Source organism: Petromyzon marinus, chromosome 79, assembly GCF_048934315.1.
Source record: "Petromyzon marinus isolate PM22_M1 ecotype Great Lakes invasive population chromosome 79, UKy_Petmar_22M1.pri1.0, whole genome shotgun sequence".
Taxonomy (NCBI): domain Eukaryota; kingdom Metazoa; phylum Chordata; class Hyperoartia; order Petromyzontiformes; family Petromyzontidae; genus Petromyzon; species Petromyzon marinus.
In genome coordinates this window covers 821,678-840,167 of record NC_133745.1, presented here as the reverse complement: position 1 = coordinate 840,167, position 18,490 = coordinate 821,678, and the positions used below count along the sequence as shown (strand labels likewise).

At 44.9% G+C, this 18,490-nt stretch overlaps 1 protein-coding gene across 10 annotated transcripts in view; it reads right to left on the bottom strand.

The window, feature by feature from the left end:
• LOC116958494 (uncharacterized) overlaps positions 1 to 18,490 on the bottom strand; it is a 56,766-nt gene that overhangs the window by 35,024 nt on the left and 3,252 nt on the right. For 7 of the 10 annotated variants that reach the window (XM_032981102.2, XM_032981100.2, XM_032981107.2 and 4 more), the window contains exon 2: positions 6,286 to 6,396. In XM_032981102.2, the coding sequence (XP_032836993.2) occupies positions 6,286 to 6,396 (111 nt within the window). Of the gene's footprint in view, positions 1 to 6,285; positions 6,397 to 9,717; positions 9,791 to 10,780; positions 17,012 to 18,490 lie in introns of all 10 variants that reach the window. The other 3 variants (XM_076057112.1, XM_076057113.1, XM_032981103.2) reach the window with 3 other exon arrangements.

Genomic DNA, 18,490 nt, shown 5'->3' with positions numbered 1-18,490 from the left:
AGCCGTGCCTTGCCATCCGACAATTAGACTAATCACCGAAATGCTGAGCAACCGATGGTTCACCATCCACCTTGGTGAAGCTGCCAGCAGCCCACTCTCGCAGGGATCAGTTCTAGCACCAGCGCTGTTCAATCTCTATACTAGCGACATTCCAGCGACATCTTTCCGTAAGTTCACATATGCGGATGATATCGCACTCGCAACCCAATCATGTAAAATGGAGGACACTGAGGCAGTCCTCGAAAAAGATCTGAAGACTCTTAAGCCAAACCCATTGAAGAGCGTCGTCTCCGCCTTCCACCTGAATAACAGACAAGCTTAAAAAATGTTGAACGTTAACTTCTATGGGGCGAAGCTAAGGCATGATGAACACCCTCGGTATCTAGGAGTTACCCTGGATCGGACGCTAAACGACCATCACCACCTCAAACAAGCTAAAGGTAAAACGAAAGCACGAGTGAATATTATTCAGAAACTTGCAGGAACAACCTGGGGAAGCGATGCCAGCACGTTGAAGATATCGACGCAGGCCCTTGTTCACTCCACTGCGAAGTACTGTGCCCCGGTGTGGGGTGCAAGCCCTCACACGAACCTTGTCGATGCCGAAATTAAACAATGCGCTTTGTATCATTAGCGGTTCCCTAAAGTCTACTACACTCCCGTGGCTTTCTGTGCTGGCGAATATCGCTCCGGCCAACATCCGACGCGATGATGCGACGACACGGGAGTACAACAAAATAATGAAAAACTTCACTCTGCCACTCCATCAAGATCTAAAGGAACCCCCACGCCCAAGGCTAAAATCCAGGAACCCGTTCTGGATACGCGCCTCCGCTTCTAGCAGCTGAGAATAAAGACACCACCACACGGTGGTCTGAATCATGGGCGGCTATGAACGTGGCAAACAAAAACATCATTCACAATCCGACGGTGGAAGTACTGGGATTCTCTCTTCCACAACGGCTATGGACCACACTGAGCCACGCTCGAATACAACACGGCAGATGTGCGTACGCATTCCATAAATGGAAGATCAAAGAATCTCCCAAATGCGACTCTGGAGAAGTCCAAACCATCAAGCACATCACCGATGAATTCTCCATCCATGCACATCCTGGCAGTATTGCTGAAATCCACACTGCGTCAACCACATAATTGGACTATATGAGTAACATTTGCATTCATTTATGACTATTGTCACATTGCCTAATCAGGAGGGCTGATGGTTGGGGTGTATCGAGTTGCCCTGGTGTTCGACCACTCAGAGTCCTGGCTGTTAGGGATGTCAGCTTTTTATAGCTCCCTGAGCTGACACCGACCACCCCAGGCAGAGGAGTTACAGCCGTGGAGCAGGCTAACACAAAGAACATCCACCGAATAAGAATCAATACAAAATCATCCACACACATCCACTCACACCCAAGGTCCCTACCGCTTTCCCGAGACATATAGAAGCTTTTGGGGGGGGGGGGGAAGGGGGGTCGTCGACCTCCCCCACGCAACTCTGCTTCAGAGTTCCTGTGTTCCTCCTCCAGGGTCTCCACCTCCCATAAGCAACTCTGCTTCGCAGAGTTACCGTCCCCGGACAGTGGGAGATGTCCGTGGGCAGCCAAGCGGCCACCCCGGTAACCCGATGGCAACCAACTTCGCTCTCGGCCAGTGCCAGGCTGCAGCTCGCTTGCTTCCCTGCTCCTGTCGATCCTGGCATGCCTCTTGTGGTCCCAGACGTCCCACCAGCCCTGGTTCACTCCCCAGGTTGGCTGCTGGAAACATATTACTACTATAATAACCCAGGAATGTGTGTATCACGGGTGATGTCACTCCACATGCTGCACCCCACCCCCCACCCCCCCCCCCCGTCATTAATAATAAAATAATAATGAGCGATTGGATTTCACAATCGCGCGGAAGAAGGTCGAGCGTAAAGATATTTTTATTCACAAAGTCGCTTCAAATATGACGTTTCTTTACAGAAAGTGATGGTCAAAAATAAACCCACACAGCACAGTGCTACATCCGTACATGATGTCACTGCAAAAGAGGCCCCGCCCCCTCATTATTAATCATGAGTGGGTGGATTTTTATACTCCCACAGGTCCGAGCGGAGAAACATTTTTTTACGCAAATTCGCTTTAAATTTGACATTTCTTTATTGATTTTTTTTTTAATAAATAACTCTACACAGCAACAAAGTGATTTTGGTGTCTTTATTTTTTTTTTCAGCACTTGAAACAAAAAGTAAGTCTAATTTTTCCTTCTAAATTATGATAAAATATATATATATTTCTCCGTGATTTTCCAGATATTGTATCGAATTCAAATTGATTTCAACCCCAGTGAGTGAAAGCATAAGAAAATAAAGTATCAGAGCAGTGATTTTAAAATAATTTATAATTAGTTAAATAAAGTGCTACAGTGACATGAAGTGACGTGTTTTATGATGTAGTTTTGTGCAAGAATCACTGCCGTTAAATTACACAAGATACAATAATACTCTGGTCAATTTTTTCATAACTTTAATGGTTATATTTTGATTTAAAGCTTTCGTGACTGCAGGGATTCATATTATTGGTTCTTTCGGTAAAGTCACGTAGAAGGGAAACAATAAAATAATAAAAATATAAAACAATAAAATTATCACGACATTGCGACTGCAACACAAGCAATCATCATCAGGTGTGAAAACCACAGCAAGAATTTTTTTAAAAAGTGGCGTTTTTTTTTACATTAGCACCACGGAGAGTGATTTGGCAGTTGTTCAGATGGACGAGTCCATCTATGTTCGGAAAAGAGGAGGGGGGAGACGAAAATAATGGATGCGGTCTGAAAGCCACCGTAAGCGTGAACAATCAATTAAGACCCAAAATGGTTTATCAAATCCTTCCAATGATTGCTAAGCCAGAATCCATCTTCTCGGCTGAAATTGTCTCTGTGTTTGTATATGTGGATAGCCTCATGAACGAATCTCTCATGGTAGCCACCTGATGATGATTGCTTGTGTTGCAGTCAAAACGTCGTGATAATTTTATTGTTTAATATTTTTATTATTTTATAGTTTCCCCTTCTACGTGACTTTACTGAAAGAACCAAGAATATTAATCCCTAGAGTCACGAAAGCTTTAAATCAAAAGCTAATAATATTCTCGTAAGTTTTGATGCGACTTCTCTGTTCATAAGGGTTCCAGTCAACGAGTAAATTAAATTACTCGATACTCTGGTAACGAACAAAGGTTTAGCGAAGGATATCCCACAACTAGCCGAACACTGTCTAAAGAACACCTATTTCTTGTGGAAAGGTGATTTCTGTAAACAAAAGGAAGGAGCAGCAATGGGCTCTCCTTTGTCTCCTGTGATTGTGAATTTGTGCGTGGCAGATTTTGAAGCAAAAGCAATAACTTCAAGCACACTAAAACCCTCTGCTTGGTTTAAATATGTGGATGACATATTGGTGGTCTGGCCACATGGCAAAGATACACTTAACGAATTTCTAAATCATCTTAACTCGCAAAATCCGTCCATTCAGTTCACATGGAAGTTTAAGCTGACAGAACTCGCCAATTTCTGGATATTCTGCTTGGGAGCGGTCGAAATGGTAAAATAACATACAGAGTTTAGCGAAAGAAAATGCACACCATTACACCGCACATAAATCTTCTCTCATCAAGACGCTTATACATCGGGCTAAGAAAGTGTCAGATGGCGAGTCGAAGAAGTAAAATTAAACAGTGCAAATAAATGGTTTCAATGTTGCACAAATCAACAGGGCACTGAATACCAAAACCAAATCAAATAACATGAGCATTGAAACTGACCAAGTATATAAAACTATTAAAATACTGTACATTGCGGGAGTAAGTGATGAACTGATTAACTAGCCAGATGTTTGGAAAAACAAAACATCCGAGTCAGATTTGGCACGGTACATAAAATACAGAAACTAATGTGGTACTAAAGATGTGTTACCGAAGCTGCCAACAGAAGTTGTGTACCGGATTCATTGCTCTTGTGGCATTAATTATCTGCACAAGACTAAGAGAACACCAAAGGAACATGAAATACTCCAAGCTGAAATTAGGAGCACTCCCTTTAAGAGTGTGCTTAATCTCAGCTCGTTACCTGTATAAAAGACACCTGGGAGCCAGAAATCTTTCTGATTGAGAGGGGGTCAAATACTCATTTCCCTCATTAAAATGCAAATCAATTTATAACATTTTTGACATGCGTTTTTCTGGATTGTTTTGTTGTTATTCTGTCTCTCACTGTTCAAATAAACCTACCATCAAAATTATAGACTGATCATTTCTTTGTCAGTGGGCAAACGTACAAAATCAGCAGGGGATCAAATACTTTTTTCCCTCACTGTAAGCCCTTGGGTATAAAGCCGTGAGAGATGGTCAACACTACACTGTGGATGTGCAGAAACAGACTCATCCAGATCCCTACTACTCCTACTCCCCACTTTGAAAAAATCCGGCACTGCGAGTTGAAAACAAGATAATCAGTCTGATTGTAAATTGGCTCAGATGCATAGAGTAGGGGACCTCTTAGCAGATAATGGCCACATTGACACATTCCAATCCATGAGATCCAGGTACAACCTCCCAAATTTTCAGTTTTAACAATATCCCTATATTCGGGATGTGATCGCCAGAGCCAGAGGAAGAGATCTGATAACACTCCCTCCTGCAGTAATGCAATGGCTCCAGTCAGATAAAGAGAGATACAACCTATCTGAGGCATACCGGCTTCTGCTCCCAGGGACGAAGTGGACAACCTCAAACCCGGGCGCTATGCGAGCAAATAGTGAATCGGCCAATCCCCAACAAAACATGGACCCAGATTTGAAATTTCACCTCCCAAGAGGTCAGATCCCTCTCCCTGAAAACAATCCAATTCAAATGTCTACAACGGCCTACATGACCAATCAAAGGAGGGCCAAGTTTGGTGCAGCCTCATCTCCGGACTGCCCGAGGTGCCCTCTGGGTGTAATACACGATTACGAACATGCTTTCTGGTCATGTCTGACTATTGCTGAGATCTATGAACATATAATGGGGGCATTCAAACAGGTCCCTGCAGGGTGGGCTGGTAGGAACATTGGAATGTTGCGCAATTTTATTTTTACACCCCAACAGCACGAGATTTCACTTCGTTAAAGAATTGAAAGGGGACGGACGGACGGACGGACGGACACATTAATTTATTGCAGGCTGGTACACTCAGTTTACAACTTCGTTCCTACCAGTATAAGATACACAATACATCTGTAAAAATTAGGAAAGAAACTACCGTGGGACCTAAGAGAAGTGGGACTGACTCGAGAACAGAACAATTAGTTAATGACTTTCAATATAGCAGCCAGAAGAAACATATTGAGTATGTGGAAGAATCACGAACGCCCCTCCCATACTCAATGGTTGTATTCATTAGGCCAATCCCAGCACTGAAGCATCTGAGCTATAACCTCAGAGACAAGTAAGAATAATACACAGGTACATGGGGCCCATTCATAAGCCTTAGAACAGTCAAATACCTGAGCCCAGAATGTTAATGACCTGGCAAACACCTCCCTTCTCCAAAAGAAAATCCCTTCCCCCCCCCACCTGCTCTGATGAGTCCAGTGTGCCTGATACCGTCGATGCAACTGGTAATGCCATCCAGAATGGCAGAATGGTGCAATGTATGAGAGGGGATGCGGAATATAAATATTTATGAAAAGAGACTGCTAAAAGTCCAACATCCATCAATTAAGCAAATCCGGATCTAAAAAGTAGTGACAAAAATTGATAAATAGCTCAATTATAATATGAATAGAATAAGGGAACTCTACAACGCCTACAAAAGGGACCAAGATGAAGAACAACCCTCCAAAGCACTTCGAGTACAGCATAAAATATCCATTAGGAATGCTAAGAAACAGGTAAAAAAGAGCACCACCTTCAGGGTAAAAACGAATACCAAAAGGCATTTCAAATATCATAAGTCAGATAACGTTTAAGCAGGAAGTTAAAATCAAATTATTAATAAGTGTTAAGTTGTAGATGACACAAAGCAAGTAACCAATGCACTAAATGAACATGTCATAGAGGTGTTCACAAAGGAAGAAAAAACATACATTCATTGGTGACTGGACTGAGACCATCAGCTCAACTCAACCTGGCCACCTGACATGCAGGATTCACTCTGATTGAGATAAAGTTAAAAGACCCCACACGGAGGACTCACTCATCAGTTCTGAGACACCTTCCCTCACTCACTCACCAGCTCAGACTCCCTGACACTTACCGGCTCCAGGGTCCTCTCCCTTTACGGTCACAGCAAGCCACGCAGCTCCGCTTGCGCGTTCCTCTCGTTCCTCTTTGATGGGTGGATCCCCCGATGTTGCGACCTCCATGTCTGTGTGGCAGAAAATAGAATGCCATCCTGATGAAAATAATAGGCTCGCCTTTCTGGCAAAAACACAGGTGATAAGATGTTCAAACACCAAATAGACACCTATCACAAGGCATTAAGTATGCATTAATCACACAAACTTGTCATAAAACATGCAAACAAGTATGCTTTAATCATGCATGCATTTTGCTTGAAACTGATTGGCCTACACTAAAGACCCTTTGACGGCTTTGTCTCACCAGTGCTAGACCAAAGGCCGCCAGAAGGCAAACAGTACAAGGATGCCAAAGCATTAATAGCTCGGGCTAAGCAGTTATACATAAATGGGACCATTTCACCAGTATTAATAAATAAAAAAGGCAATATCATTTCTGGCATAATAAAGGTGTTAAGATGTTAAAACACCAAATAGACACCATTGTAAAGCATCGAATCTGCATTAACCACACATACCTGTGGTAAAACATGCAAACATAACTAAGCAAATCAGAGTGGAACAATGCAATGTTAAGGCCAAGCAAATGATCATACAAGGTCTTCAAGTGTACCATCTAAGTACTGAAGTACTCTCCAAACCTAATGTGACTTTTTACCCAGAAACTTAAGGGGAAAAAAAACATTGATGCCGTCGCCTAACAGGAGACGGGTGTGAAGGACAGCATACGGATGGCAAGTTACAAAATAATGACACCCTTTTTGCGGCCATCTACTAACCTAAACATGGCCTGCCACCTTCACAAAGCAAGACCGAAAGGACTATACTTTAAAGTCTATCACTATAAGCAATGGTACGTCAACAATAAGGGTGACAGATGGGTCGTTTGGCAGTCTTCTGCTTTAGTATGGTAGAATGGAAAAGCAACAGTTTTGAAACGCGTTATAGTTGAATGCTAATTTAGCCACTGAGTGGATCGCAGCAACACCACCAATATGTGCATATTTGGTGGATTTGTCGGTGATGTGCTTGTTGGTTTGGCTTTCACTGCAGTCACAGTACGGAAATTCTTTGATCTTCCACCTGTGGAAGGTGTATGCGTATCTCCCATGTTGCGTTCAACCACGGTTTAGCATGGTTCAGCATCGTTTTTGTTTGATATGCCCGGTAATTCCAGCTGGGTCCTAAAATGAGGTTTTTGTTTACCATATCCATAGCTATCCACATTTCTCTCCAGCAAGTGTCATGTTTTTTTTTCCGGCTGCATGCATCCAGAGAGGTTTCCTGGTTTTCAGCCGATGGCGTGGGGGTTCTTCTCGGTGCGTTTGCAGCGGCAGAGCAATGTTGTCCATAAGCCTGTGGTATTCGCAGGTAATAGCGGCATTGTGTCGAATGCTGTCTGGGGTGATGGTTGCCAGCATAGCAAGCCACAGGAGTGGAATGGGCGTCAGGGTACCGCTGATGTTACGGGAGTGCGATTTTGATTTTGCTATCCACGAGATTTGTGCGAGAGCTGACACTTCACAGTGGAGTGGGTCAGGGCCTGCGTAGATATCTTAAATGCGCGGGCATCGATTACTCACATTGTTCCTGCAAGTTTCTGAAAAATGTTTAATCAGATTTTGTTGTTATTTTGGTTTGTTTAAGGTGGTGGTCATGGGTGACCAGCCAGTTTAGGGTAACTGGTAGGGATGTGCTCGTGTTAACGGTGTTATAAATAAGTTGACACTGAATGTTTTGTGGCTTGTTGTTCAGGTCGAAGATGGAGATTATGCTTTTGGAGGTGTCTCACTTAAGGCGCCAGAGTGGAATATGGCAGCCTTCACACAGCACACTCTTGTTACATGACAAATCACGACGAATGCTTTCAATGTGGTAACCGAACATCGATCTTCCGGTCTCCAGAGCAACAACACAAGCCACACCAATGGACCTCTTCAGAGCCAAACAACGTGCCAGATCTATACATTGGTGACTGTAACAGCCACCATACTATGTGGGGCTATGCAGTATATCAGGCCAACAGTGAAGACCTCACCAAATGGATGTCCGCCAAAAATCTGCACCTGGTTTTCGGTTCCAAGAAGCAAGCAAATTTCCACTCTGCTCAGTTGGCAATGCGAGTACAACCCAGTCCTCACTATTGTTTACAAAGATCAAAGTGGGAGCACACTTCACGCATCCCACAACATTCTACCAAGCTTCCACCAAAAGTCCATATAGGCCCATCATCACCCACATGGGCATCGAAATCCCCATGATTCTGTCAAAACAATTACCAAGGTGGAACCCGGTCAAAGCTAACTGGGACCACTATAAGCAGGCTGTAGAAAGAGTGGTGAGTCAATTTCCCACGACATGCCACAAACTGGGTCAACACAAGAATCCACTTTCAATGACATCGAATCCACTCTGAAGACCTAAACACCATGGGGGAATATTTCCAGAAATGGAGGCCCAAGCAAAATCCCTTACAAAACCGTCAATGCATTTCATATTGATAATTAATTATAGGAGCACCAAGCACACTCTTAAAGTGACCTGTGGTAACACAATACGATCCCACTCCAACCTATCTCGGATTGAAGTTAGACCATATGCTAAGCTTCCATGGCCACATATAAAAGGTAGCTGCCAAGACCAAAACAATGGTCAACCTGGTCCAGAAACTAGCAAGCACAAGCTAGGGAGCATCAGCACCCTCATTGCTAAGGACATCAACAATGGCCCCTATGTACTTTGTAGCCGAGTACTGTGCACCAGTATTGACCAGGAGTAGTCATACTCGACTTGTTGATGTCCAACTGAACAGTGCAATGCATTGCATCACTGGAACCCTCAAATCGACCCCAATACCCTGGGCTGCCCGTGCTGTCAGAACATCTCTCCCCAACACCACAACACTGCAACCCTCCGGGAAGTCCTGAGAATCGAGGAAAACAGTCACCTTCCCACTCATCAGGACCTCAATAACGTCTCTCGTCATCACTTGAAGTCACACAAACCCTTTTGGACCAATATGCTTAGCCTTCAACACCAATTAAACTTGGAAAGCTAAATGCAGTTCAAAAGAACTCACAAGTACATTGTGAAACGCCCAATGCAGATAATCCCTGGATATGATTTTCCACGAAGCTCATGGTCCACCCTAAATTGGATCTGTACAAATCATGGCAGATGTGGATACCTGATGCACAAATGATGGAGAGACGTGGGCCACCTATCGCAAACACATAAAATCTGTGAAAATGTTTAATCAACGCTGCATCAGGAAAATAATAAACATCACCTGGGAAGAAAGACAAACTAATATCAGTATCCTGGAGCAATCCAATTCATCCAGCATAGAGGCCATCATCATGAAGTACCAACTCAGATTGGCAGGTCACCTTGTGAGGATGAATGATTCGAGGCTTCCTAAGCAAATCTTCTATTCCCAGGTCAGGGATGGATCACGTGTCCCTGGAGGTCAAAGGAAGCGTAGTTAAAGCAAGTACCACGACAGTCACTATGCACTGCTGTAGTTAAAGCAGGTACCACCAAAGTCGGTTTGTGCTGCTGTAGTAATAGCAGGTACCATCACAGTCAGTATGCACTGCTGTAGTGAAACCAGGTACGACCAAAGTCGGTATGCACTGCTGTAGTGAAAGCAGTTACGACCATAGTCGGTATGCACTGCTGTCATTAAAGCAAGTACCACCACAGTCAGTATGCACTGCTGTAGTCAAAGCAGGTACCACCAAAGTTGGTATGCACTGCTGTGGTCATAGCAGATACCATCACAGTCAGTATGCACTGCTGTAATCATAGCATGTACCACCACAGTATGCACTGCTGTCGTGAAAGCAGGTACCACCACAGTCAGTATGCACAGCTGTAGTCATAGGATACCACCAGTCAGTATGCACTGCTGTAATCATAGCACGTACCACCACAGTATGCACTGCTGTAGTGAAAGCAGGTTCCACCACAGTATGCACTGCTGTAGTGAGTGCAGGTAATACCTCAGTCGGTATGCACTGCTGTAGTAATAGTAGATACTGCTATCGAGTTAGTAGATACTGCTATATAGAGTTAATAGATACTAAAACAGTCAGTATATACCACTACAGTCAGTAAATACTGCTAGTCAGTAAATACTACTATACAGTAAGTAGATACTACTACGGTGAGTAGCTACTAGAGTGAGTAAATACTACTAAAGAGTAGATACTACTATAGAGTTAGTAGTTAATACTAGTCAGTGGATACTACAATAGAATCAGCAGATACTACTATACAGTTAGTCATTACTACTATAGAGTCGGTAGATACTACTGTAGGGCCAGTAAATACTACTACGGTCAGTCGTTACTGCTACAGTCAGTAAATACTACTAAACAGTCAGTAGCTACTACTGGCTCAGTAGATACTACTGTGCAGTCAACTACAGAGTCAATAGATACTACTTACTCTGTTGCATGTAGGATATGTAGATATATATACCTACGCGGGGTAAAGACATTTTTTTAGGGGGGGTCGACAATTTTCGTAAACCTTTTAGATCAACTATTTACCCCCCACTTTCTATAACTTTTCGACTTGTGCAAGCATCTCATAATTTTGTTGCTGGAGAAATGGACAAATGGCCCACCGGGCTTTCACAATACCTTAGTATCTAGGTATGTATATATAAAGATTTTACTGGTAGGAACGAAGTTGTAAACTGAGTGTACCAGCCTGCAATAGATTGTGTCCGTCCGTCCGTCCCCTTTCAATACTTTAACGAAGTGAAATCTCGTGCTGTTGGGTGTAAAATCGGCAATAGACAGCGCAGAGACTTGTCCTACCAGCCCACCCTGCAGGGACCTGTTAAGATAAAATTTGAAATATATTTTTCGGATACTTCCCGCTAGTATATATAATAGTGTGCAGCCACGTAGGGTGCGTATAGTCCCCATTGTGTGCAAAGAATAAAGGTGCCTCCAATTATTTCTGTCTCCAAACTGTGTCACTATACCAGTATGGTAGTGTACTAGTAGTGATGTTTCTCGCTGTATTTCTTGTATACTAGTATAGCAGTAGTGTTGTAGTGTAGTGACTGTGATTGTCACTGTGTGGTGCCGGGCTTACAAAGCCACGGTGGATAATGTTGGCATTATGTGTAGCCCACTTACGGGGTGTAGTACCAGCTCCAGCGGAGCTTGGGTGAGTGCTCGTCAGCACGGAGGCACCGCGAGCAGTGTGCGGTGCGGGTTCCCGGTGAGCGAGCGAGGGGGAGCGTCAGCCAGCCAGGATTACATTGGGGCATGAATATGCTGGTTGACCTGCTGACACATGACCGCATGATATTGGAGGGGGGCCACCGGTGGACGGGGGCCGCTGGGCGGTCATGTTGTCTAAAAGAGCTCTCAGGAGCCTTCGAGAAAGAGCTCGAGCGATCTGGAAGGTGGGCGGGGCGAAGAGCAGAGTCAGCCCCAGCCCAGGAGGATATAACGGGGGCCCCGTGAGGAGCTCGAGGTTCTTCGTGTGCTGGTGTGAAGAAGATCCACGTCAGGGAGAAGAAGCCTTTAGCCACGCGGTCCGGGACCCAGCTTGTGGTCCGGGCCGGCATAGCGAACCATGTCTAGTTCTACCGTAGCGTGGCTAGATGGGCATTCGAGACCGGAGTGTAGATTGTGTGATGTTGCGCTAAGTTTACGTAATAGTGTTGCTCCCAAGATAATGTCTGCGACTCAGTTGGACTCACTGCAGTAGTATAGTAGCAGTGTAGTGGTAGTAGTGGTAGTGTAGTAGTATAGTAGCAGTGTAGTAGTATACAAGTAGTGATGTTTCTCGCTGTATTTGTTGTATACTAGTGTAATGATTCGACAGAGGCGCACACTCATATGGAGGCAACACTATTTATTTAACACAACTGCAATACAACTGTAACACAAACACTATATATAAGGTGGTGACCACCATCCTAATCTCGCTAACACTCGAACACTCGGGTACGTCTCAACATGGCCAAGCCAGGAGGGCTTCTGCTTGGCCACGACGACTTGAGGTCCTCAGTCTTCATGAGGCGTCTTCATCCCGGACACGAACAGCACCGCTCTGCGTGTGGAGCCCGCTTATATGTGCCTCGGCGTGGCCGGCCACACCTAGGCCACGCCCACCTTCTTGAACCCCCGAGAAGACTCTACTCCCTGACTACGTGACCCCCAAGGTCCCCCTGGGGCCTCTGGCCCCCACCTTGATCCGGTCACGTGTCCGGTCGGGTTCACTCAGAGTGCCACGGCCTGACACGACCCCCGTGGCTCTCGTCAACAGCCCCCACACTACCTGACCTGGCAGTGACGTCATTCGTACCGACCCGACATAGCAGTGACGTCATGCGAACAGACCCGACATAGCAGTGACGTCATGTGTGTACAGACCCAACACGGTAGTGACGTCATATGTCCCTACTCTAGTATAGTAGTAGTAAATTAGTATGGTAGTAGTGTAGTATAGAAGTAGTGTATTAGTATAGAAGTAGCGTAGTAGTAATATAGTAGTAGTTTGTCAGTAGTGTAGAAGTAGTTTATCATAGTAAAGTACCGCCTCCAAAAACCAACCCCTCGTCCACGTCGTGGGAGGTGGTAACAGGTAAAGTACAGGATTGCCAGACAGGGCGAAGTATGGTGGGTGGTTTGACCACCTGGGTCACTTCGGTAACCATGAAGGCCTATCTGGATTTACCTGGAAACGCACTGGCTAACGGGGTTCTGGCTAGCCACTTAGGCTAAGGGAGTAAACCCTGATAAAATCCCGGGTGGATACCAAGTGGCCAACGGGTCACCTCGGTGGGGCAGATGAGCTACGGTCCAGATGGCCAATGGCATATGGCGGAGGAGCCACTAGATGTCTGGTGCTCCTTTCAATAGTCTTGGTTTTCTGCCTTGCCATTGGACCCAGGCTTGGTTCCTGGTTAAGCCCAGTGCAGTAGCTGGTGTGCAACAGACACTGCATGTAAATTAATTAATGCACTGGCACCTTCCAGGGGAACTGTACCATCACACAACCACACTACATACCCAATGCCCTTGGGCGATTGGCGAGTGGGGCATGCCTATGCAGCTAGAAGCTCCAATTCACAACACAGCACCAAGGCGGAAGCTATTAGAAGGTCGTCATTCACTCGGATTAGGCAGGAGTGTATCCTGACAGCTGCTGTAGCTGTAACTGAGCAGCCCACAAGGATCGACTCTGCTCACCCCAGATGGGAAAGGGGCTAGAAAATGTGCCCTAAACATAGCCTGCCAAGCAACATTCTGTCTGGCTTACCAGGATCCTCAAAGACAACCCGAACTCACAACGTCCGGAGAGCCGAACAGCAATTGTGGCGCGCGAGCTGAGACGATTTAATATACATATTGCCGCCCTCAGCAAAATCCATCTGACGGATGAACGCCAGTGGAGGCTACACCTTCTTTTGGAAGGGTAAATCACCACATGAACGATGCCTGCATGGTGTAGGGTTTGCAATAGACAACATGCTCATCAACAGCTAGAGTGAGCTCCCATTTGGTATCAATGAGCGTTTTACGACCGTATGCCTAAAACTTGCAAAAGACTAATATGCAACCATCATCAGCACCTATGCACCAACACTGGACTCTGAAGAAGATAACAAGGAGACCTACTACACCCAACTCAATCAAATCCTTCAGAGTACACCAAAAACTGACAAGTTGATTCTCCTCGGTGACTTCAATGCTTGAGTTGGGAGAGACCATCAAATGTGGAACGGCGTAATTGGTAATAAGGGAGTTGGAAAGTCTAACTCCAATGTTACCTTCTACTTACAACCTGCTCTGAGCACGACCTGATAATCACCAACACCCTTTTCAGGCAGAATAATAGCCTTAAGACCTCCTGGTGCCACCCTTGATCACACCAATGGCATTTACTGGACTACGTGATTGTCAGGAAGCTTAACAGCAAAGATATCCGTATCACTCGTGCCATGATCAATACAGACAATTGCTGGCCTGACCAGAGACTAATTGGATCAGTAATGACTCTCAAACTAGACCATAAACACAACCGACCAAAGCTACAGAGGAATAGACTCAATGTAAACGGACTAAAAGACCCAGAAGTAAAGGCCTGAGTCAAAGACCTAGCTCGAAAACTTAGCACCAATCAGGCTTCAGGAAATGTTAATGAATACTGAACACAATTGAAGATGGCAGTGATAACCAGCTGTGCATCACCATTGGCTACACAAGAAGGAAAAACTTTGACAGGTTTGATGACAACCACCAGGAAATCACAGGCCTCATTGACAAGAAGCGGAAAGCATTCATTGCCTGGCAACAAACACGAACAGTCTAGACAGAAAAAACAAGCATAATAGGAGGGAAAATCGCATACAAGGACGGAAAATACAAACTAAAATCCGGTAACTGAAGAACAACTGGTTCAGGAACAAAGCAATAAAAATACATCTTGCAGATTCCAATAACCCACATGAATTTTTGAAAGCAACCAAAGTATTATATGTGTAGTGACATCACAGATGTCACTGTATGGTGCCGGCCCTAGAGGGGCACGGCGTGCAATGTACTCACATCATGGACATCACGTATGTAGCAACATCGTGCATGTCACCGAGCAATGCCGGCTCTACATGGGGCCCCAGGTGGGGGCTAGGGGGTGGTCACGGGCAGGGGGGGAAAGATCCTACGGGAAGGGTCGAGAGAGAGCTAGGACTCTCTCGAAGGTGGGCGTGGCCAAGGGCGGGGCCGGCCACGACCCGGGAGCATATAAGCGGGGTCCCCACAGGGACCGGGGTTCAGCGTTGCTACCATCATCTGAAGATCTACGTTCTACATCGAAGAAGAGTCTCCAACACGTGGACCTGGACCCGAGCTGAGGTCCGGTCCATTGTAGCTAACTCCCAGTGTGTTAGTGTAGTTTAGCCGGGTGGTCCACCACCCTAGGCTGTTATCTGGTAAAGGGGCAGCTACCCCTTTATGTATTACGTGTTGGTTTAATAAATGTGTTGCATCTAAGAAGTACATCTGCAACTTAGTTGAATCCACTACATATGGACCCTCAAAACAGGGCCTCGAACCACTCCGGTCTAAAGATAGGACAGACATCTTCAAAGACAAAAATGCAATCTTCTCCCGCTGGCAAGAACACTTCAGCAGTCTTTACAACTGCAATGCCGTTGTAGATGCTTCTATATTCAGTGAGATTCTGCAACACTCTACCACTGAGGACTTAGCTGGAGAACCAACGATGCTTGAAGTGGCTGAAGCTGTCAAGCAGATGAAAGTGAACAAAGCTAGGTTGCTAGACTAGATTCCTGCTGAGATGTACAAACATGGAGGACAACGCCTACAAGAACACCTGCACTCCCTCATGGCCAGGATCTGGAATGATGAAGACCTTCCCAACGAACTGAAATATGCCATTATTGTCAACATCTTCAAAAAAGGTGACAAGTCAGACTGTGACAACTACAGAATATATCTTCTTGCCACCGTTGGCAAAATACTGACAAGAATCCTACTAAACAGACTTCTACCACTTGCTGAAAAACTCCTTCCTCAATCGAAGAGTGGCTTTAAACCTGTTAGGGGAACCTCAGACATGATCTTCTCAGCACGTCAACTCCAAGAGAAGTACCAGGAGTAGAGACTACCAATGTACATGGCCTTCGATTTGATTAAAGCTTTCGATTCTGTTAATCGTGAAGCACTATGGAGAATCTTTCTAAGATATGGCTGCCCAACAAAATTTGTTAACGTCCTCTGTCTTTTGTATGACAGTATGAAGGCTGTCATCCTAACGGGTGGTGAAACCCCAGAGCCAATCGAAGAAAGGACCGGTGTGAAGCAAGGCTGCGTCATTGCACTAACTCTATTCTCCATCTTCCTGGCGGGAATGCTTACTCTGACAGAGAACCGACTTCCCAGAAGGATAAATATCATATATAGGATAAATGGGAACATATTCAACATCATGCGTTTCAGAGCCAAGTCGAAAACATCAATCACATCCGTGTTGAATTCCAATATTCTGATGATGCCCAAGTCAGTGCCTGCTCAGAAGCTGACCTTCAGGTCATCGTAAATATATTTACAGATGCTTACAGCAGGATGTGTCTAACATTTAATACCAGAAAAACAAAGATCCTTTTCAAACAAGCTCTGGGAGGACACCTACCACCCCCTACAATCACTACCAAGAATGAAATACTAGAAAACGTTCCCAGTTTCCCATACTTAGGCAGCCATCTCTCTAGCAATGTCTTAATTGATTATGAAATCCAACACTGGATTGCCCGAGCTAGTGCTACCTTTGGCAAACTTAAGAACAGGGTCTTTGAAGACCACGACATTACCACCAAGACAAAAGTGGCTGTGTATAATGCTGTGATCATTCCAACCCTCTTATATGGTGCAGAAACGTGGACCACCTATCGCAAACACATAAAATCAGTCAAAATGTTTAATCAACGCTGCCTCAGGAAAATACTAAACATCACCTGGGAAGAAAGACAAATTAATATCAGTATCCTGCAGCGATCCAATTCATCCAGCATAGAGGCCATCATCATGAAGTACCAACTCAGATGGGCAGGTCACCTTGTGAGGATGAATGATTCCAGGCTTCCTAAGCAAATCTTCTATTCCCAGGTCAGGAATGGATCACGTGCCCCTAGAGGTCAAAGGAAACGTTTCCGTGACAACCATAAAACGCACCTCAAGCAAAGCCACCTAGATCCAAACAACTGAGAAATCTATGCTCTTGCTAGACCATCATGGAGGGCCAAACTCAACAATGGAACTCAGCACTTTGAGGCCAAAACGAAGAGAGTCGATAGCCAGGAAAACAGCAAGCCGCAAAGCAACGTACACAAGAGAGGGAGACCACAAGTGGGAGCTCCAGGATGGACCATCCCTGCCCCTACTGTGTCAAGATGTGCAGGTCACGGAGTGGCCTATTCAGCCATCTCCAGACCCATGGCCAGCCAGACCCACCTCACAACACGGACAAGTGACACCTGGAGGGAAATCATACTCGACTACGAGAGATCCCAGAAGAAAGCAGCATACCAGTATAATAGTAGTGTAGTATAGTCATAGTGTAGTAGTGTACCAGCATAGTAGTAGTGCACTAGTATAGTAGAAGTGTGGTAGTATAGTAGTAGTGTAGTATTATAGTAGTGTACAGGTCGTGATGTTTCTCTCTGTATTTGTTGTATACTAGTATAGTAGTAGCATAGTGTAGTAGTACAGTAGTTGTGTAGTGGTAGTTTAGTAGTAGTGTCGTAGTATAGTAGTGTAATTGTTGTGTAATAGTATCGTAGTATACCAGTAGTGATGCTTCTCGCTGTATTTGTTGTATACTAGTACAGTGAGGGAAAAAAGTATTTGATGCCCTGCTGATTTTGGATGTTTGCCCACTGACAAAGAAATGATCAGTCTATAATTTTAATGGTAGGTTCATTTGAACAGTGAGAGACAGAATAACAACAAAATCCAGAAAAATGCATGTCAAAAATGTTATAAATTGATTTGCATTTTAATGAGGGAAATAAGTATTTGACCCCCTCTCAATCAGAAAGATTTCTGGCTCCCATGTGTCTTTTATACAGGTAACGAGCTGAGATTAGGAGCACACTCTTAAAGGGAGTGCTCCTAATCTCAGCTTGTTACCTGTATAAAAGGCACCTGTTCACAGAAGCAATCAATCAGATTCCAAACTCTCCACCATAGCCAAGACCAAAGAGCTCTCCAAGGATGTCAGGGACAAGATTGTAGACCTACACAAGGCTGGAATGGGCTACAAGACCATTGCCAAGCAGCTTGGTGAGGTGACAACAGTTGGTGCGATTATTCGCAAATGGAAGAAACACAAAAGAACTGTCAATGAACCTCGGCCTGGGGCTCCATGCAAGATCTCACCTCGTGGAGTTGCAATGATCATGAGAACGGTGAGGAATCAGCCGAGAACTACACAGGAGGATCTTGTCAATGATCTCAATGCAGCTGGGACCTTAGTCAGCAAGAAAACAATTGGTAACACACTACGCCGTGAAGGACTGAAATCCTGCAGCGCCCGCAAGTTCCCCTGCTCAAGAAAGCACATATATATGACTGTCTGAAGTTTGCCAATGAACATCTGAATAATTCA